Genomic DNA, 21446 nt, shown 5'->3' with positions numbered 1-21446 from the left:
TTTTTCCTTTTCAGAGTAGAACTGCAATTAAAAGGGACAATACCTCTAAAAAGTAAAGTTCCTAAAGTTCTAATGCTGTCACATATAATATGTGTAGTATTTAAAGCTATTTTTGGTTGAATTACGTGAATTTTAAAATAATTTGCATCTAGTTTTTATTTACTATATGCAAAATGCACTAACTTCAGTTTAACTATAAATCTGCTTTTGCTTCTTGTTTTTGTAGGTTTCTACAATGTAGCATCTACTAGTTTCCATTGCTTCAAGGTAAATCTAAAGCAGTAAAGAAGTAAAGTAATTCATACTTCAATGAAATTTGAAGAGTAGGTTAGGAAAATGTTATATATCTAGAACTGTCTTTTAACTTCCAATCCAAATTCGGTAGCAACTTTGTACACGGGTCAAAATCATAATGAATAAAAAAAATCACTTCAAACACATATTTAGATTATTATTCAAGCTGGAAATAGATACATGAAATAAATGCTCACAGATTATTCCATTCCCCCTGGCTTCAAAGTACCTGAAAATATTTTACATTAATAATTAATTTTCTTTTAATCTAAACAAGTTAACTGTGCAATATTGATGAGTTTTCTATTTTATATGTGTCTGAGGTGCTTAAGCATAAAGAGACTGAACTCAGGAATCAAAAAACCAAATATATTTTGATGGAGTTCATATCCTTTCATTTTCAGCACTGCTCCTTATTTCCATACCAGAAAGTTGTTATATTTGTTCCCAGTCCAGACACTGAGTCATTCCTGCTTTAAGCCAGACACTTGGGCTCTCTGGGTAATTTCTGTCTCCCCTCCAGAGCTGTTGGCCTGAGAGGAAAATTGTAATGCCAGGTGCCTCCCTGAGCTGCATTTCTAGAGGTATTCCTATAAAAACACACCAAGGTGTTAAACTCTGCCAACAGGCCGTGGAAATTCTCTGCTTGTTTCAGACACAGCTGAGTTAGGGAACATTCACTGATCCTGACAGTATGTAGAGACAGTTTCCAGCTAGGATTCTTCACCTTCTCTTCAAAACCCTCTCTCCTGACATTTGTGATTATGCAGTGACAGTCATCTGGCTTATTTCATATGAGGTAACCTGGCAGTTAAAGGTAAAAAATGTGCAAGTTTCTCTTCTCAATTTTATTTCCTTTTTTCTTTCCCTTAAAACTTTTGTGGAGCTTCTAACAGAGCTGAAATGCAAGGATTTTGGTATTTTTCATATTTTTTTTAATTAAAAAAAAAAAAATCTATGTGTGATATAGCTGTTGAATGTGAGGGGCACCAGAAACTTGGCTGCTCTTCTTTTTGCCAACAAAAAAAAACCCTCAAGAATCTGTTTCCACATGGCCACTTTTGAATGCCTGCTTTCAAAAATACCTGTTTGATTCCAAAGAAGAAAAGTGAGTTAATTTTTAAGGGGATTCAGCATCCAAACTCACCTTTCTCACAGACGCTTAGATTCAAACCTCCTTTGAGGTTGTGTTTCAGTAATTAGAGGTGTGAACAAGTTTGAGAATGATTTTAAATTCCATTTTCCCTTAATTCCAGTGTTTACCTCTAGATGGCTTCCCAGGACAGTGCATCTGCCTCCAGACCTGACTGAACCTGTGGACTGGATTCCTTTTGATGAATCCTGGTCATACCCCCAGATATAAACCCGAATTTCTTTCCAGCCCAGCTGTCAAGACAATACTGTGAGTTTTGATATCCTTGAGATATTTTGATATCCTCAAAGCTTTGCATTTTAGGTCATTTCTGATTGCTGCCACAGCTCCTGGCTGGGGATGAATGTGCAGTTACAGCCTCCTCAGAAAAGCTTTATCTGTACTACTGTAATCCTAATTTACCTGTCTAATTCTTGACAGTGCAAACAGTCTGGGGACCTGCTGTGATACACTTTGCCCTCTCCCCTATTACAACAGAGTTTGAAGTGCTGTGGGGACCTTCTGGGTATCACTGGATAAAAAAAGACTTGGAAGAAAGCACCCTTTTTTTGAAGTGTGAGCCTCCCTCTGTCATTCAGAGCCTGCCTTTTTCACTGCCCACCCCTGAATCCCCAGTTTTCAGCAATGCAAGCATCTTCCAGCATGGAAAATCCACGAGGTGTCACGCTCTCCAGAAAAACACTGCCCCAGTGGTACTAGATATTGATGATTATCAGCCTAGGCTGGGTTCAGCTGGCAGTCTAGGGCTGCAAGCAGCTTTGCCCCCCACACACCAGCTGGCCTTGGGCAAGCAGCTCCCCGTGGTGGCTTTGAACTCAGCCTTACCCTGGTTCTTCCTGGGCTGGATTTTGCCTGGGCTCAGCTCACACCAGGGCACCTTTCTGGTGCACACAGGGGAGGGAGGAGGCAGGGGCTGCCTGCCTTGGTGGCACAGCACTTTGGTTCCTGCACAGAGCCCAGTGTGGCACAAGCCCAGCATGGCAGGCAGTGAGCCCAAGGCGGCACAACAGAGCCCAGGGTGACACAGAACAAGCCCAGGGTGGCACACAGCTAGCCCAGTATGACAGGAGCCCAGTGTGACAGGAGCCCAGTGTGGCACACAGCTAGCCCAGCCTGACAGGAGCCCAGTGTGGCACACAGCTAGCCCAGCCTGACAGGAGCCCAGTGTGGCACACAGCTAGCCCAGTGTGACAGGAGCCCAGTGTGGCACACAGCTAGCCCAGTGTGACAGGAGCCCAGTGTGACAGGAGCCCAGTGTGGCACACAGCTAGCCCAGTGTGACAGGAGCCCAGTGTGACAGGAGCCCAGTGTGGCACACAGCTAGCCCAGCCTGACAGGAGCCCAGTGTGGCACACAGCTAGCCCAGCCTGACAGGAGCCCAGCATGCCCACAAGTAGTCCACTGTGCCCACAGTTTGCCCCCCATGCCCGCAGGTGGCCCATAGGTGGCCCGGTGTTCCTTCAGGTGCCCATAGGTTGCCAGAGGTGCCAGCAGGCGGCTCAGGGTGGCCCAGGGTGCCCGCAGGTGGCCCAGAGGTGCCCACAGGTGCCCGCAGGTGGCCCGGGGTGGCCGCAGGTGGCCCATAGGTGGCCCGAGGTGGCCCATAGGTGGCCCGAGGTGGCCGCAGGTGGCCCATAGGTGGCCAGAAGTGCCCACACGTGGCCCGGGGTGGCCGCACGTGGCCCATAAATGGCCAGAAGTGCCCGCAGGTGTCCCAGGGTGGCTGCAGGTGGCCGATAGGTTGCCCGGGGTGCCCGCAGGTGGCCCATAGGTGGCCCGGGGTGGCTGCAGGTGGCCCATAGGTGGCCCGAGGTAGCCCATAGGTGGCCGCAGGTGGCCCAGAGGTGGCCAGAGGTGGCCTCAGGTGGCCCAGAATGCCCGCAGGTGGCCCATAGGTGGCCCATAGGTGGCCGCAGGTGGCCCATAGGTGGCCTGAGGTGGCCCATAGGTGGCCAGAAGTGCCCGCAGGTGGCCCATAGGTGGCCGCAGGTGGCCCATAGGTGGCCCATAGGTGGCCGCAGGTGGCCCATAGGTGGCCCAAGGTGGCCCATAGGTGGCCGCAGGTGGCCCATAGGTTGCCAGAGGTGGCCCATAGGTTGCCAGAGGTGGCCGCAGGTGGCCCATAGGTGGCCCATCGGTGGCCGCAGGTGGCCCATAGGTGGCCCATCGGTGGCCCATAGGTGGCCGCAGGTGGCCCGAGGTGGCCCATAGGTGGCCCATAGGTTGCCATAGGTGGCCCATAGGTGGCCCATCGGTGGCCCATCGGTGGCCCATCGGTGGCCCATAGGTGACCCGAGGTGGCCCATAGGTGGCCACAGGTGGCCCATAGGTTGCCAGAGGTGGCCCATCGGTGGCCCATAGGTGGCCCATCGGTGGCCCATAGGTGGCCCATAGGTGACCACAGGTGGCCCATCGGTGGCCCATCGGTGGCCCATAGGTGACCCGAGGTGGCCCATAGGTGGCCACAGGTGGCCCATAGGTTGCCAGAGGTGGCCCATCGGTGGCCCATAGGTGGCCCATCGGTGGCCCATAGGTGGCCCATAGGTGACCACAGGTGGCCCATCGGTGGCCCATAGGTGGCCCATCGGTGGCCCATAGGTGGCCCATAGGTGGCCCATCGGTGGCCGCAGGTGGCCCATAGGTGGCCCATCGGTGGCCCATCGGTGGCCCATCGGTGGCCGCAGGTGGCCCATAGGTGGCCCATAGGTGGCCCATAGGTGGCCCATCGGTGGCCCATCGGTGGCCCATAGGTGGCCCATAGGTGGCCCATAGGTGGCCCATCGGTGGCCGCAGGTGGCCCATAGGTGGCCCATCGGTGGCCCATAGGTGGCCCATCGGTGGCCCATCGGTGGCCCATAGGTGGCCCATCGGTGGCCCATCGGTGGCCGCAGGTGGCCCCGGCCGCGCTGGCAGCGCCCCCGAGCGCAGCCCGCTCGCAGCGCAGGCGGCCGGCGGGGGAGGGCAGAGCAGAGCCACTCCCAGGAACAGTAGTGAAATCGCCCCGACACTTGAACTGTCAATCAGGATTAATGGGGTATAAAAGCTCCCCAGCGCCGCGGCCCTGAGCGGCAGAGACGGCAATAGGCAGAAATGAGTAAGAGCTGAAGCTGAAGTAGTGCACGGCGTGATTCCTGCTCTGTGATCACACACTCCAAGGGAGAAAACCGGGAGAGGGGGCAGAGAGAGGCAGTGACCAGCTCAACCTTTGCAAGCGGCTCGGGACAGAACGTCTATAGATATTTATAGATACTAAAACAAAAACAACAACCTCACCCTGAATAGAGCCTTTCTTAAAAAGAAGGTCCTGGCAATTCTGTCTTATTTAAGCAATTTCCTGAGTCTAAGAATAGAAATGAGCTGCCTGGAAGGCACTGCAGGCTGAAATTTGGAGACATGGGCTGCTTTATTTTATTTTTCTAAATATAAAAACCTTTCGTTTGGATACTGGATTTTTATGTGGGTCTTTGCAGCGGAGGGATGTATGGTTACTTTTAATTCTACTTTTTTTTTTTTTTTTTTTTTTTTCTCCTATCTTTTAATTAAAAAATAATCATCCAGTTAAAAGCAAGGAAGCTGTTTTACCTGCCTTTGACAATCCCAGAGGACACCGATCAAGAAACAGGGGAGTGACTTGGTCTTCTGCACTACTTTACTCCTACCCCCATTTATTTTTTTAGGGGGAGAGAAGGATTTTTTCCAGTCCAAGAACCTCTTGCCCCCAAGTTTTGGAAGGGGGTTGAAGACTTGTCACCCGTCTGGGGGTGCATGAAGGGCATTGCTTTTCTTTGGTTTTGTGGAGGTTTGGAAGAGAACTTTGCCTGGGAGAAGAGGATGATGTGGAAGTGGCTGGGTGCCCTGCTGCTGTTCCCGGTGCAGATGATGTACCTGGTGGTGAAAGCTGCCGTGTGCCTGGTGCTGCCGCCCAAGCTGCGAGACCTGTCCCGGGAGAACGTGCTGGTCACCGGCGGGGGCCGGGGCATCGGCCGCCACCTGGCCCGGGAATTCGCCAGGAGAGGAGCCAGGAAGGTGAGCAGGGAGGGGAGGGGGAGCACCCACCTGCTGCTCTGCCAGCGAGCCCTGTTCCCACCCCTCTAGCTGGGATCGCTTGGAAAAGGTGAGAGAGGCTCTCATCTTGCAGAACTGAGTCATTACACCGGTTACATTTCAGAAGTTGCCCGCTCCTCCTTCCCTGCATCCTGCCTTTCCCCATCCCATCCGTGAAAACGCGATGCTGAGGAAGGTCCCTCTCGTGAATCCCCCTCTGCTGACAAAGGAGAGGTTTTCGTCTCAGCCCAGGTTTCCTGTGGCAGGGGAAGGAGAGCTGAGCAATTCCTGTGCATGGAGCCAGTGCTCACTTCCACTGCTGTTTCCTGGGCTGCGTCCTGCCACTGCTGGCTGTGGGGACCATGCACAGTGAACCCGCATCTGTCAGCATCAGATCCGGGCGTATCACCCCGGAGGAGAGGGGCAGGTGGCTCTGGGACAGTGGGGAGAACTGTTCCCTTTCACCCTGCTGGGTTTCCACTCGTGAAATTAATTTCTTGTGCTTCCTGAAGTCCCTTGTATTTCACTTCTGGACAGCCCAGAGCTGTTCAAGGGGAAGATGAATGAGAACCCGGCAAGAAGAGCACAGCTTGAGTGGAAGCTGTGGGTTATTTGCACATTTCCTTTAGGAGAGAGGCTGAGAGTGGCTGCTCTGCACAGCAGCCCACAAGTGCCTGTGTAGCTGGTGGGTCCATTCTCTTGCTCAGGAACTTGGTGGTTTACCTTGAAACCTTGTGGGTTTTTAAGTACAGGTATGTCCCTACGTGGGAATCGGTCAGGGATACAGAAACACACATCCCTGAAATGAGTCTTAGGATGGAAAATTTCATCTCCCCTTTTATTGGTAATTAAGTGGATGACTGGTGAAATTAGACAGCTGCACAAATACTTCTCTGTGTGAGAGGATGAATGAGAGTAAATAGAGAAGAAAGAAGAGGAAAAATACAGAATGAGAGGCTATTTAAAGAAAAAAAATTGGATTTAGTTCAGGATAGTGTTTTGTCACTTCCTTACACATGCATTACAGTTTTCTCTGTGTGGTACAGAGCTATTCTGGCATGTAACTCCGAGGTGTAAAATATGTCAGCATTGAACTTTGATGTTTGTCTGTGTTTGTGTTTAAACATCATGTTGAGATTTACACATTCTGGGAGTCAGAGCAAACAAGTTGACTGACCTTTGGACCCAAGAAATTTGCTGAAAGTGTATTTATATTATCTGTTGGAATACCACGCTTCATTATTTATTTAGAGTGGCTGGTTGCTATGCTGAGCTCTGGCATTAAAGTGGTACCATTTCTACAGCACATTTAGGAGCTGTTTTGCTGCAGTTGAGCTGGGAGCTGAACAATGGCCCTGAGGAACCAGGGGACAGGGGCCAAAAGGAGACAGGGCTGTTTGAGAGAGGGCTGAGGATGGAATTACTAGGAACAGACACAGTATTCTAGCTGTATGTCTTAGCTACCAAATCTCTACGTATTGCAAAAGGAAAGAATACATGAGAATGATTATTGGGAACTTTTGTGCTCTTTTCATATGATGTTCTGAAATGCTCTGTGTTCCTAGGTACTGGTTAGACCTTTGGGGTGTTTTGCCTTTTGGGATGTTTTCATTTGTGTCATCAAGGTGTTTACATCTTTGCATTGACTCAATTTCAATTAGATTTTCTTTTCAGTTATATCATGGTGTCCAGTCAGTCATATATGACACTCAGCCAGTTTTGATCCCTCAGGTGCTGGCACTGCCTGTCAGCCCATGGTGAGAACACCAAAGTTGGCTTATTCTCCTCAGCAGCTTTATTGCCAGTTTTACCCACAGGTGGTAGTTTCCATTCCCTTCACTCTGAGATTTCATTTCTTTCCTGCTTCTGTGCTCAACCCTAAATTTGTGGATTTTATGCAGTCGCCATGTACCATGCTCAACTTTCTGCTTGGCACTCCTCTTCAATTTTGCGCTTTGCCTTTGACAATCAAAGAAATGAAAAAGGCTTGCGGTGTCTGGCAAGTCACCTTTTGATTAGGCTTGTGAAAATTGACTGTTTTTCTCTTTTTACACTGTTAACCATCCTACAATAATATACAAAGCTTTAATTATTGATCATAACAAATAACTTAGAACAGATTCTGATTATCAGATGGTGCAGTCACCATATTTCAAGTTCAGAAAAAGACTTTCCAGCAAAGGTGTGGAATCCTGGGGCCAAGCCCAGCGTGGCATGGAGGTGGTTGGCAGCAGTGCCACGGCTTCAGGTTCTGGTGGAGGGTGTGCAGCGTGTCCTGACCAAGTGCTCCCAGCGCCTGCGCACACAGACATAGTGGCGGGGTTTTGGAGGTAGGCGGCGATATATAACCATATTTTTGAGATTAGAATCTTCAGAAAGATAAGTTAGTTGGGACTGTGAGGATATGAAACTTCTCTGGGAATTAGGCTGGATGGGATTTCATCTTGCACTCACTTTCAGAGGCTGGTTTTGTTGCTCACAAGTGAGGTGTATCGGAGCCGTTTCCACGCAAGGTGACAAATGTTGTATTTCACAAGATTATCAATTGTCACGTCTGCAGCTCCTCTACTCTAAAATTTGATATTCGATTCAAAGCTATGAAGATGACAAGAAATAAATCCCAAAAGGGTTTATGCAAATGGAAATACAATGTCTTGTGCTTGACTGATGAGCGGGGAGACTAAAATTCTCAATCTAATGGAATGGAAGTCTCTTGGGCATGACCTTGTAAATCCATCCTGATTCCCATTCTTTACCCTCATTGCTCTGCCATTGTGCCTCAAATGTGACTTAGTTATATAAATGTCTAGGGGACATTTCCTTCCCAAGTGATGTTTCTTTTCTCACAGTTGTCCATTGGCCTCTCTGAAGAAGTGGCCAATAAGGCACAAAGCAGTGCCAGTTCTATTTGCACTTTCAGAAGTCTGTGGTCTGTTTTTTCCAATTAAGATTGCCAGCAGTTTTTAGGCAATGAGAGAGACTTTAATCATCAGATCATTCCTGTTCAGGTGTACACTGAAAGGTCAAAGGATCCATACTCCATTTGTAATTTCAAGTAGTTGTCAAGAACTTGATACAGTCAATACACAGTCCTGGGAGGCCCTGTGTATTGAAATGCTTCCTGGAGCACTTCTGGAAAAAGCTGAGAGCATGTGAATGAGCTGTATGCAGGGATGAAGTGGTTACAGATGATCCAGGACATGTTAGTGTTATTATGAGCGATGAACAGCATTGACTTTTCTCCGGAAGTGCTCAAGTGTTGTAATCCAACTTCCCAGAGATGTGTCCAGATTCCTAAGTGCTGGCTGAGAAGCTACTTTGCTGTGGCTGAATTGATGGAGAAATTAACTTTCTGCTTTCTTTTCTTGGCTGCTTGCAGAATTCAAAATCCTCACTGTTGCTTGCTTGAACTCTTGAGAATTTGACTGTACCTTGAAAGTATTTGGGCAATGAAGCATCACCTCTGCCTCAGTCTCACACACTGGTAGCTCTGTCAAGGCTGTTGATACCCTGGTGAGCCAAAATGGCAGAGAATGCCTGTGTTAATGAAATGGGAGAAGGAGAGACTTTTATGAGTTTATGATTTAATGCCTATGAAATAAAAATCCATTTCCAAAGCCTAACAGTGTTTTGCAAAGCCTGTACTGTATAATCCAGTTAATATTGGGAAGGCTGGCCCCTTTGAACAGTATTTCTTGTGTTGGAGAACAGCCCTCTGCAGATGTGAGCAGTCAGGGGGTGCAGGGGCTGAATGGGTTCATTCACTGCTCAGTAGAGTGGGAAACTGTGCCTGCTTTCCTCAAAGCCATTTGCTTTTCCTACAGAAGTTTCATTATAGTGCCTTTGCCAGGAGGTTGTCAGCCCTGGTTTTGATGGTCTCTACTGAAGAAGTTTTGATTCCTATGTCTTTTGTATGCCTCACTCTTTCTTAGGTTTTGTTTTAGAAAACCTTGATCTCTAGAAAGTTTCCTTGTCATTTTAATTTGCTTTGTTGACAGGTTATCTAATTTGAGGTGTGATTGAACAGGAAAGGGATGCTTGGTTCTTAGGCATTCTGCACTGTTAAATGTCAACAAAACCTAATAGAAGTAATTGAAAAATATGTTAATGATAGGACAGAAATAGATTCCCAAACTCTAGTATGTAATTTAGTATTCTTGTTTATCTGACAGTGACTTTGGAAGAGTTTCTTCAGCCTTTCCAGAAAAACCCAACAACCCTGAAACCTCAGCTGTTCTTTCCATTGATATTTTCACAACATTTTTCAAAGTCAGACCTCAGTGTCTGCATTTTGGAAGATTTCTTGTCGTTTGGTTGTGCTGTTCTCTTTCAGATCAGTGACAGTTGGGATGGGAAGAAGCTGAGGGAGGAAGCAGCACCAAGGAAGGGATGGATGAGAGCTGTGCAAGCCCACACTGCTGCTGGAACCTGGAGTTTCCCTCAGTGTTTCCCTTTCTCCAACAGAACAGAAAACCTCAGAGGAATTACAAGCTCTAGAAAGCCTTGTATAATTGAAGGGGTTTAGCTGAGTGAGATTTGAGGCTATTTTGTGTTTAGGCTTGAGAGAATTGGAGAGAGATTATATAAAAAAAATGGTATTGGGTCTTAGAACTTAGCCTTGTATTCCCAGTAATGGAAAATTTGGCAGGTTTTGAGATGAGTTTATCAATGGCACACTCTTCCCACACAAATTGCATCTGTAGGTCTATGAATATTTCACTTTGGTCTTTATGAATCACATTGACATATTATTTCACAGATTTCACAGAATGCTCTGAGTTGGAAGGGACCTCACAAGGATCATTGAGTCCAACTCTTAAGTGAATGACCCATATGTTATTGTCCTGATTTGTATGAATTAGTATATACCTTCTAAAAGCTTCTTTACAACAGTGCTGTATGATCAAGGATTAACTCTACTGTGACTAGAGCTGGATATTAAATTAATACCAATCCCCTGAAGTGAGGGCAAAAGGCAGCCACTGCTGCTGTTTCAGAGCTGTGACCTTTCTTTGAGATGCAGGACAAAAGTTGAGTGTCTCCCATGGATTCAGTAAGAGTTCCTATTCCAAAATGTCTTAAAGCATTGATCACTCTCAAAGAATCATCGCTGGTTGCACTTTCAGAGCCTGTAGAAGAGTCTTGCTAAATTGCATTACAGATTAGCTCTTGCCTGGCATCCAGTCCCTGGTGCACAGGAATGGGAATGTGCCCCAGGCTTTGTCCAGAGGGGCTGCAGTGTTCCAAACCTGGAAACCTTCCTTTTGTAATGGACAAAGGTGTGGAATTCCTGACCATGTGCTGGGGGAGTGGGGAAGGGATGGGAAGGCATGAGATCCCTGCAGGAACCCTAGCAAGCCCTTCTGCTTCTGTCAGCTTGAAAATCCACTGTGCTGGGCCAGTTGTCAAGGAGACACTTTTGTTCTGCAAGTAATAACTGATTTCTGACACATTCATTCCTTCTCAGCTCAGAACATGACTAGACCTGATCTGGCCACCCCAGAGAACATTAGTCCTGATAGAAGGAAAAGAGCTGCTTTAAAATGACACAGCTTTCAGAGCTGAGAGGACCTGATTTTCCTCAGAATCTGATTAATCACCATGTAGTTGTTTTTAACAGGCATTGTGACCTAACATAATGAAATCAGAAAGGCTTTAAAATTAGGTTTATAAAAGAAATGGACACAGTTCTGATGTACATTACCTAGTGCAATATGCCAGTGTGGTGCACTGCATTTAAGGTGGCCTGGTTTTAAAAGACTCAGTGTAAAATTTATAGATATATATATATATTTAGATGTCAGTGCTAAGAAACTGTTGCCAGGTGAGCATCTGTCCCCCTTCTGAATGCTTTTCCTGCCCTGTGGTGGTACCACAGTGACACAGAGCCCATGTGTCTAATGGATATCTGTGCAGTCATTTTGAAATGCAAAAAAAGCTAAGTGACCATTTGGAAAAGGCAGTCTGACATTGTGTAAAAAGGATCATGTAATCTAAAAGAAAAGAGCACATTTTCTGTCCTGTAGATATTTTAGTGTAATGAGAATGTTTACCTGTAGTGCAAATATGAGGTTGTAAGTGATTAATCTCTCCTGTTGTGTGTGCGGTTGGGGAGAAACCACCATAGGAATGCAGCAGCTTCAGGGATATGTTAAATGATGGTTACTTTAATCTTCCTTAAATTTAAGCACTTAATCTTAGAGTGAACTATTAGAGCATGTCACAACTTATCAGCAACCAGAAGTACATGAGAAGGGCTGGGGAGTGAATGTTTTTCCATGTCATGCGAAATAATACATTAATTTGAAACTTTTGGTAAACTGTGAGAGCACAGATCTGATTGGGTGGCTTTATGGTCTCCAGAAAGGCTTTATTTCTCCAAAGATTACATCCTGACGGCAGCTTTATTTAATGGCTTCCTGTTGGCAGCTCCCTACTTTGTTGATTGGATTTAAGGATGGGCAGAAGAGCCCTTGTTTGGAGTCCCAGGCTGCCATGGCACGAAGCCTGTGCTGGGTGCTGGTGCCAAGGCCAGCACTTGGAACAACATGCTGAATAAGTGTCTCTGCCTGGCAGGCACCACCAGGATTTATCAGCTCTCAGATCTTTGGTGTCTGTGAAGCAGCTTGGGCTGGAGCTGTTTTAACTTATAATTTGGAACATACCTGTCTTTTGTTGCTGGGTATGTTGCAAGAATAAATAATGTTAACAAGAAGTGGGACTTGCAGAGTTACAGTCTTGTCATCTCCCATCAAGATATGGTGATGTCATGAGAAAATATTGTCCCAATGAGACCATGCTGTGTTGGCACACCAAGATCCAGCACTTTTTAATGTGCTGAAGGTCTGGCATCAAGGCAGTTAAGTGAGGCTTCCCACTAAATAAAAGGACTGTGCCAATGCTGTAAAAAATCTGAAAGATGAGGTTATATATTAATGTCATTGCAGTGCCTCAAAAACTGACTTAACACCAAAAAGATGCTAAATGTGCTCCAGAAGAACAACAGCAAAAGATGATGCTGGTCTCAGGGTTGGCAGGGATGAACTAAATAAATGTGACAGTGCAGATAAAAACCAAAAGCCAACAATGAGTACCAACACAGAACTCTGCTGATTAAAGCCAGATACTGCCACACCACTCCTTGAACCAGTTTAAAATTTTGGGGAGGCATCACAGCAATGGAAGTTTTAAGGTGGGGTTTGAAAAGCAGCAGTAAAGAGTTTTGAAGAATGTTTAAAGAGGTGCAGGAAGTGTGGTAGAAAACAGACAGGTTGTTTTAAAAATTAATGCTGGGAGGTAAAGGCTGCAGTAGAAGAGCTGATGCTAAATGAAAGGTGATAGGAGAAGGCTACATTGAAATTAATACCTTGAAAGTGGAAACAGAAGCTCAGACCTGGCAAGCTGGAGGAGGAGGCAGTGAAATTCAAAATGAGCTGACCTGGTCAAAGCAGTAGATGAGGTTTGATCTTGAGCAGGGGATTGGACCAGAGGACATCCAGAGCATCAACCACAGTCTGATTCCCTGAATCTCAGTCTTATTTGTACCACAGGAAGGAAGAAGGTGGATTTTCTGAACTTCAGGGCTGACAGGAAGGTTTTGGGCTATGATATTTCATGCCACTTATCTGAAGTGATTCATCCCTATTTTATTTGCGTCGTTTCATCACCTACAGTGACTTGTAAAAGTGCTGCTGTGTATTTATGTTGCATTTATGTCATGGCTCTGGCACAGGCTAGGAAAAAGTCTCAGATTTGTAGAACTATTTCCATCTGAAGCACTGTAGGTAGTTTTTACTGCATTATAAAAGAATCAAACATGCTGTTGAGCTAATGTCTAATTTAATTAGCCAGGCAGAGCAATTTGCTTTAAGAGTGACCATAATCCGTGCACACAGTCCTAAGCATTTGACAAAAACATTTTAAAGGAATCAAAGACTTTATTATTCTTAAAGCTGCCGTGGAAACCTGTTTTATTGGGGTGATACTATGCAGTGGAGCTTAGAAAACTTTGAATAGACTCTGAATTCCATTTCTCAAAGAAATCAGCAACAGTCAAAGTCAACATATCAAGAAATATCTGGTTTTACATCAAACAGCCAGAGCAAAGACCAGGAACTTGGCCTGACAGTAACCTGAGAGGAATGAAAGTATTAAGGCTATTAAAAAAAAAATAAATAAATTAGGACAAATAGATGATAATGATGAAGTTCACAGAAGCAGCCAGCTAATTAATTCTACAAAAGTGATGGGGAGAAGAAAAAAATGTGGCAGTTCTCTTGATTTCCTTCCCATAAAATTGAACAAGGGTCTAGAAATTTGGTATCTTTCCTTCAGGGCAGTTTGAAAATATCAGCTAATGATTACTGAGTATTTAAGTACAGAGTATAAGTTTGAGTATTTGTTTTAAAATCCACTAGCAAATGCTAGTTAGTGTTTAGTGTTTCTTTCACTTTGATCCCTGTCCCAAATTGAAAACACAAATCTAACACAATTGCTGCTTCAAGGTTTTCTGCAGGAAAGGGAGGCTGAAAAGAAAAACTCTTGAAAGACAGAGAACAACAGCCCAGAGCTGACCACCGAGAGAGAACAAGCTCTGGCATTTTTAAACCAGTGCTTATCAGGAATATAAAGCAGAAATTATTAGAGATTTTTTTTTTTTTTTAGCTGGGCCCAGACTCTGTTCTTCAAAGCATCCTGTCAACATCCTGAAGAGTCGAACAAGTCAGACCCAGGCACTGCCAGATCCATTGGCTGATAACACTGACGCCAGGAGAAAAGGGTCAAATACATGTTGTTTGACCTTTATCCCAGTGGGGATTAAATTGATTCTAATTAATAGACTTGGGAATAGATGGGTACCTTGGCAGAGTTTTTAATTAATTTAAATTGTTCATCCCATTAGTTTAGCCATAAACTATGCATAATTACAATGGGATTTTGTGGACAGGCATCCTTATGTTGCCACCTTCTTAATTACAATTTATTGACTGCAGTGCTGCAGAGCTTATTTGTTTTGGTTAACATAGGGATTTTTGTTGTCTTACACTGCCTGAGCAAATGTGTCAGTGCTCCATTTATAGCAGTAAAATCATGTTTGAAAAATGCAGCTCTGCTGAATCAGTTATGCTTTAGGTGTGTGCCTGTGAGGTAAACTTGGCTCTCAGTGTGTAACCATTGACAGTTCCACACTAGCTCTGAGTAGCCAGCATAAAATTATACATATTTTGAGGCAGTATAAAAATGATGGCTGGAAAGAGTCTGTGATTATCCTGTAGCACGACACAGTTTTAGCTACAGATTAGAAAATCTTTCTATAAAGGTGGGGTGGCAGTTGGTGTGACCTGGCTAATAATATATTTCTTCCCTTATCTCACTGAAAGAGACACTTAAAATTGGTGCAAATGGAGTTCAAACTTGACTTCTCTTTCAGTCATCTTCCCTTCTCTTGGGCAGCACAGGTGTATCCATGGCTACTCTGTCATTCTGGTAGATCCTCTTTCCCAGAAAGTCCTGGACTAGAATCCTGCTGTTGAAACTTCTGGGAGAGCTGGCCTGTATCAGAAAGTCAAAATTCAGGCACTGAAGATCTTCAGTGTTTCTTAGAAGCTTCATTAAGGAGCAAAAACTCCTTTATGGCCAGGCCTACATTTAGAAGAGAGGAGCCACCACTCAAAACAACCACGATATGTTATGTGCTTATAATTGGGGTTTGTTTTTTGCCCTTTGAATCACCAGGTACACCCAAGATTTGTTTTGTGTCTGAAGAGCTGACAAACTGGCACCATTTTACCTGAAAACAGAAATTCTTAGGTAATCCTTTTACTGGACCTCAAGAAAAAACTCAAATATACCAGGCCTAAATTATGGGAGTGAAGAGTGTTGCTGTAAAGACACTGAGCACTTCGTCTTTCCATGCTCTTCAACAGAATGGATCAGCAATAACAATGGGCAGTCAGATATTTTCTACATGAACATTAAATTACTGTTTGTCTTCGATCTGTCATTTCAGTCTCCTTGCTGGCAGTAAACACAGACAGCTTGTCTCTGATCAGCACTTCCCTGGGCGAAGCTTGGTGGGGAGGGAATGGAAAATCCTGACATCCCCTTTCAGCAGCTTGGTTTGATGTTGACTACAACCTCAAATTGCCTGTACCCAACTCCTAAAAAACCTTCCCTGTGAGGACAAATCAGCCTTAAGGAGACAAGGTCACGCTTCCAAGTGGGATATTAAAGACATCCAGCTGGTACAAGTGCTTCTTCCCCAAATGCAAATAGTTCAGGGCTGGCTCTGGCCACAGTGAGCTGTCAGGAATTATGTCAGAATATTTCCAAGGCCCTTGGGAAATGCAGGAGTCCTGCCTCACTGAAGGGAGCTGTGTGATTTTGGGTTTGGGTTTGCTGGTTGTGCAATGCTGTAGCTTTCTGCTGCTTGTGGCTGGATTTTAATCCAGGCCCCTTCGAGACCACTGCCGTGCTGTGTTTATATTTGATGTGCTTATGGATTCGGTTTGTCTCTTCAGAAGCAAAGTCTTTAGGCATCAAAAGGGGTTGCAGGGTCTCTTTCCCTGGATGATGATGTGCAACTGTGGCAGATTGTTCTGTGACACCTTTTGTGATGAAAGGAGGGGGATGTGTGTGTGCACACATGTGTGGGAAAGGGATCTGGCACTTTGCATGTCCTTCAGAGGCAGAGTTCAGCAGAGGGTCAGCCAGCTCCTCCTGACATCACTGCACTTGTTTACAGCTCTCACTGAGCTCTCCTGATGCCTTTGACCACTGACACTGTCTCATCTTAGTCCAGCATTTGTGCAAAACCAGAAATTTAGAAGAGCATCTTACATCTATAAAGGGATTTTAGTTTCTCTTCCTCACTGATTTGAAAGGGACTATAAGAGATAGAAAATTTTTAACCACTGAAAATAAGTTATGTTTATAAAATAAGTGATATAAAATTATAAACTACACATTTTCAGGTTGTTGTTAAAATTGTAAATGCACTAAATAATCAGAATGCTGGTTATAGAATGAAAAAAGATCCATCTCAGAGGGAGTTGATACATTTGGGATGAAGTTAGAATGGTTTCTTTAGCCACTGGAATCAGTAAAAACAAACACTTTTGGTTTGCATTTGAGTCTCAGATTTAGGCCAAGTGGTGTTATTTATTTCAGGGTCCTCGTTTCTAAGTGCAATTCCAACCCTGCCAATCCATCCCACATCTCCCACTGCTGCACGTGGGGATTGCTGTCCTTCAGGCCATTACTTCACTTGGGTTTGTCACTCAGATTTCAGTGCAAGCAAAAAGTGAATGTGAGTCAACCAAAAATAGGCCTGTTTTTTTAGGGCTAAATTTCACACACTTTCTTGGAGCAGTTTCCAGATCCCCAATGCTCTGAAGCTGCTGGCAGGGAGGGAACCCTTCAGGCAAAGAGCTGTGACTACCTTTGAACATGCTGAGAATTATTGTGCCTCAATATTCTATTTCTGCCCCTCAGCTAAACCTCAGTTACTAACCAGGTTACTTTATACAGTTTATTTTATTGGAAGGTCAGGTTTGTCTCATGTTCTGTGATAACCTAATTGATTTTATGTTCACATTGAAGTGAATTATCTTCATTTTGCATTGCAGTGGCCTGAAAAGCATGCAGGCACATCCCAAGGATGGTAACTTCCAGGCAGCTGTAAGTTAGGAGTATGCTAAAGCTGGATTTGTGACTGCCTGGCCAGCCCCTCTCGTTTAAATAACCACCATTGTGGCAGAATCTGAATTTGAATTGCTTTGATCATTTCTGGGTAAAAGTAATGAACATGTGTATAACTTTTGTTTCTACATTTAGATATCATTTTATTTAACCAGAGTTGTGCTGGTTTTCACATTTTTTTGAGAGCAAGGTAGCTACTTTATCTTAACAAAGTATTGAAAAAAATTATATAATCAGTGAAATACCCTTTTTAAGCCATGCTGTACCCCTGGGGAGAAGTTGTGCTCTGGGAGCTTACAGTCCTCTGATTCCCATCCTCCTTCTTTGACTTAATAGACCGAGAGAGTTAAATATGTCCTGAAAACTGCCATTTGTACAACTCATGAATAGATTTTAGAGATTCTGCCCTGTTGCATAGCAACAGCCACCATTAAAAAATAACATTTTGAAAAGCACATTAAAAGATAGGCTACCAGTTAAGCATTTCAATATTGAAGCTTTCTTCTAAGCAGTGCCCTTTATTTCTTCTCCTAACATTCTTATAAGAAAGGCACCTTTTGACAGCTTTTATATGGTTTGAAAATGGTAGCAGCTCTCTTTTTCTGGAGGCAGAGAAAGGCTTGTAAGGGAGCTCGTCTGGAGCAGTTGCTGGTGTTCAGTTTATACACAAATTTAAGGCAGGCTATTTTAACTCCAATACTTCTCCAGTAGCCTCACGGGAGAAGTTATTTTTTCAGTCAAGAACTGCATCCTATTATGCACATGGATGATCTGGAGCATATTTTAGCCCTTTCTGGAGGGCAGTTTATAATGACAGCATTGGGAACATTATTCACCCTTAGGTTTCCATGACTGTTTTTGTTGCAAACCTTCTCCCAGCTTAACAGATTGAAACCCTTCCCTAGTTTTTCTTTCCAGTGATGTTTTGAGTACATCCTCTAATTGATAAATCCGTATTTTTTATTTTTATAGAACTTGTAGAGAATTTTTTTTTTTATATATTCCCCTAATAAGTGAAGTGCTGGTGAATTGCTCATCATGATTTAGCTTCGAGGAAAACTGAAGGTGTTCTGAATTAAAGCTGACAATTCTTTAAACTGGTAATGCAGCATAACTAATGCTTTTATAAGCTGTGCAGGGTCTAACCTAGGAGTCAGTGCTGTCCCTGGGGGGATGCAGTGGCCAGCCCCCTCTACTGGAAGTTAAAACCACCCAGCATTTCAAGGTTAGGCTGCTCTGCTACAGAATTCATCTCAGAAATAGAAAGGCAAACCCTACAGAAGAATCCACTTCAACTGGCATTTAGTTTGTAGCTCTTTAATTTTTCTTTCACATACATTTATCAGGTTGTTCTACTTTGTTAGTTAAGAAGTAGCAGACTTTTCAATTAATTGTTGGTTTAAGAGGCAATTTGTGGGCAGTTTTGCCCAGTCAGGTGAAATAATACTGTGCAGGAGCCACTTTTTAATTCCACATGTCCTTTCCTCCTAACATCACCTTGAAATCTAACTTTTGGGTTTTTTTAGCTTTCCAAGAACAGTTCCTGTTCTGTGTAGACATAACTTTGCATTGTAGTAAATATTTAACTCTCTTACATGAACATTGAACCTGCCACAGTTTCCTTACCTGGAGAGTTATATGCAATAAGTAAAAATAATGCAGCATTTTGGAAGAAAAATGAATCCAGTGACGCTGAAATGTCCTGTCAGACCATTGTAGTAATTTCTTTTTCTCCTTTAAAATATTACTTACTGACTTTCTATCCCTTCATCTTGTTCTGCACCTGCATATTTACCCTCCCCACAATTTCCTGAGATCTCTGTGGACATTTTTATAGGAATCTGGATTATAGGGATGCCATGCCAAGCAAACGGAGGCGGCAGCAGCACACTAGTTATTTTTGCAGGGTGGAGTATTATATTTCTATTGGTGGATGTCTCCAAAGCCTTACCTCAAATACAGAACTTTTCTAACCCCTCTCCCCACCCCCAGATTCTCCACTTCTTCCTGCTCTGCAGCCAGAGGATTTTACTGCGGGATATTTCTCTGTGTGCTTTGGATCCCTGGAGCAGCAGCCGGTTCTCACACGTGGTGTGGCAAGATATTCACCTTTAAAAATCTGTTCTTTTTTTTTTTTTATCCCCCAGATGCTTCCAGGGACCTTCCAGGGTGGCAGCTTGTGGCCACTTGGTGCTTTTTGTTGGAACGTGCACTCGGTTTGACCCTGTCCCAGCGTTAATGGGATTGTAAAGGCTGACTCCTGCCTGACCTCTCCTTGCAAACAACCCTCACCCTTCCCCTTCCTCCTCTGCTCCCAGCAGAGCTGGGAAGAGTTGCTCCCAAGGCAGTCTGGAGTCTCAGTTTGTGCTGCAGACGAAAGGAATTGGAAAAAAAAAAATTAAAACAAAAAGTCAGCATGGGGCCACCTGTCCTTACATAGTCCTGACTGTGAGAACAGTGGGCATTTGTTCCCTTCTTTAGGGGAGCTGCTCTGAAATGCCTGTGTGCACAGAAAATCACACATTTCCCTTGCAAGGAAGGCCTCTGTTGAGCAGCAGGCAGGTGTTGACATACTCCTCTGTGATTTTTTTAGGTGCTCTTTGGTTTCTTGCAGAGGGGGAAAAGGATGACTGAGTTACAGCTGGAATTGACTGTTGTTTAGGTGAATAATGTTAATCCCATTGAGTGCTAAGTCAACATATAACCTAATAAAAGTTCTGACTCTAGACTAAAAGGATTGGAATTCACTCTTAGTCTCCTTCTGAAGTCTCTTTAGCCCTAATTTTTAATCTCATTACTATACATTACTCCTGGACTTAAACCAGTTTAGAATAAATTCTGTGGGTTTGTGTTTACCAGGGTGGTAGGATTAAATTTAAATTCAATTCTTACAGGTTTTATAATTGCTAAATAGAAATCTAGAAAAGCTTGTGTGTGAAATAGATACATAGGCTTACTCTCTTGATTCTCCACCTTAACATACAACCTTTCTCATACCTATCCCTTGCAGCTTTGATATTCGCTGTGGGAACTGAGAGAAATTCGCCACTATCCTGTTTTGTTTGCTTACCTTTATAGAAGTGCCACCAAGGGGCTGGGTTAAGTATTTTGACCTACTTCAGGCATCACAAGGTGGTTTTTTTTTGCTTTCTAAAGCAAAGATTGGCTTTTCACACTGCAGGGCCACACCTTTCCCTCTTCCAGTAATCAGCCTTTAGCTGCCTCTCCCATGGAGAACTCCTGAAAGAACTTGTCTGCCTTTGCCTGGGGCCAAGAGAGGGGAAGGGGTGGAGGAGAAAACCCTTCTGCCATTGACAGGAGCTTTTGAGGCTGTGCGATTTAGCTTCCCTTTCTCACGATATGCAAAACTCTGCCGGGATTATGGGACACACTGGAATGCATTTTTTTTTTTTTTCGGAGGACAGACTGTGAGTTAGTACTACCAGGCTTTGTAAATATAGGGGGATAAGACTGGCATACTTCAGTGGATTATCTACACTTTGTACTTCCTAAAAGTATGCAGGAACTCTGAGTGTTGGGCGCAGAAAGGCTTTCTGTGTTTGAACAAAGGTCTGTGCAATTACAGATACCAGCTCACACAGAGCAACTTTTGTTCCACTGGACTAGGAAGGAGGTTGAAAGGGGGAATGAAATGTGTTGACCTACCAAGTACTTCCTATCTGTGCTGATCCGGGGCTGGGAGTTGTGGTTGATTTGTGGGGGCAGCAATAATGAGATCAGGCAGGAAGGGCATTCGTGTCTCTCTGCAACACTCTCATCTTTCAGTGTCTTCAGATTATATCAGAGAATTGCTTCATGAATCGTAAAATGGAGAAACTTGCTGGATGGAAGTTATAGCTGCTAATCACAGCCCACCTTGTGCCGTACAAGGCCAAGAGTGAGCAGTTCTTTACTCAAATACAACCCAGATAACCCAAGGGGAGTGACTAGAAATAGCAGATGTTTGGTCTCACAAGTGCAGTTCTGCTAGGACACCTTTCCAGGAGGCAGAAATTCTAGCACAGCGGGTTTGCTGAAGATGCAGTGCCAAAATAATTGATGATGTAAAAGGGCAGCATTCCTTCGCTGCTGTTGTTGAATTGTGCTAGCAATAAAATCGGAGTGAACAAGTTAACTAGCCTTGGAAGTGATGTAAAGTTAGCTCTAACCTTGTGTCCTGCACTAGGAATATCCTTCAGTCTCCGGCAGCATTGATCACATGTTTATATTGTGGTTGATAGCAGCTTCAGTCTAG

At 44.5% G+C, this 21446-nt stretch overlaps 1 protein-coding gene across 9 annotated transcripts in view; it reads left to right on the top strand.

Annotated features, from left to right (window-relative positions):
• Positions 1-21446, top strand: part of DHRS3 (dehydrogenase/reductase 3) — a 46340-nt gene that overhangs the window by 15576 nt on the left and 9318 nt on the right. For 3 of the 9 annotated variants that reach the window (XM_086860335.1, XM_023940641.2, XM_086860334.1), the window contains 3 exons: positions 227-267; positions 1551-1696; positions 5006-5473. In XM_086860335.1, coding sequence (XP_086716461.1) covers positions 5213-5473 — 261 coding nt within the window. In that variant the 5' untranslated portion in view covers positions 227-267; positions 1551-1696; positions 5006-5212. Of the gene's footprint in view, positions 1-226; positions 268-949; positions 1094-1550; positions 1697-4510; positions 4749-5005; positions 5474-21446 lie in introns of those variants that run through there. The other 6 variants (XM_086860336.1, XM_086860337.1, XM_086860339.1 and 3 more) reach the window with 5 other exon arrangements.

This window comes from Cyanistes caeruleus, chromosome 22 (assembly GCF_971803275.1).
Source record: "Cyanistes caeruleus chromosome 22, bCyaCae1.hap1.1, whole genome shotgun sequence".
Classification (NCBI taxonomy): domain Eukaryota; kingdom Metazoa; phylum Chordata; class Aves; order Passeriformes; family Paridae; genus Cyanistes; species Cyanistes caeruleus.
This window is presented reverse-complemented; position numbering and strand designations above follow the sequence as displayed.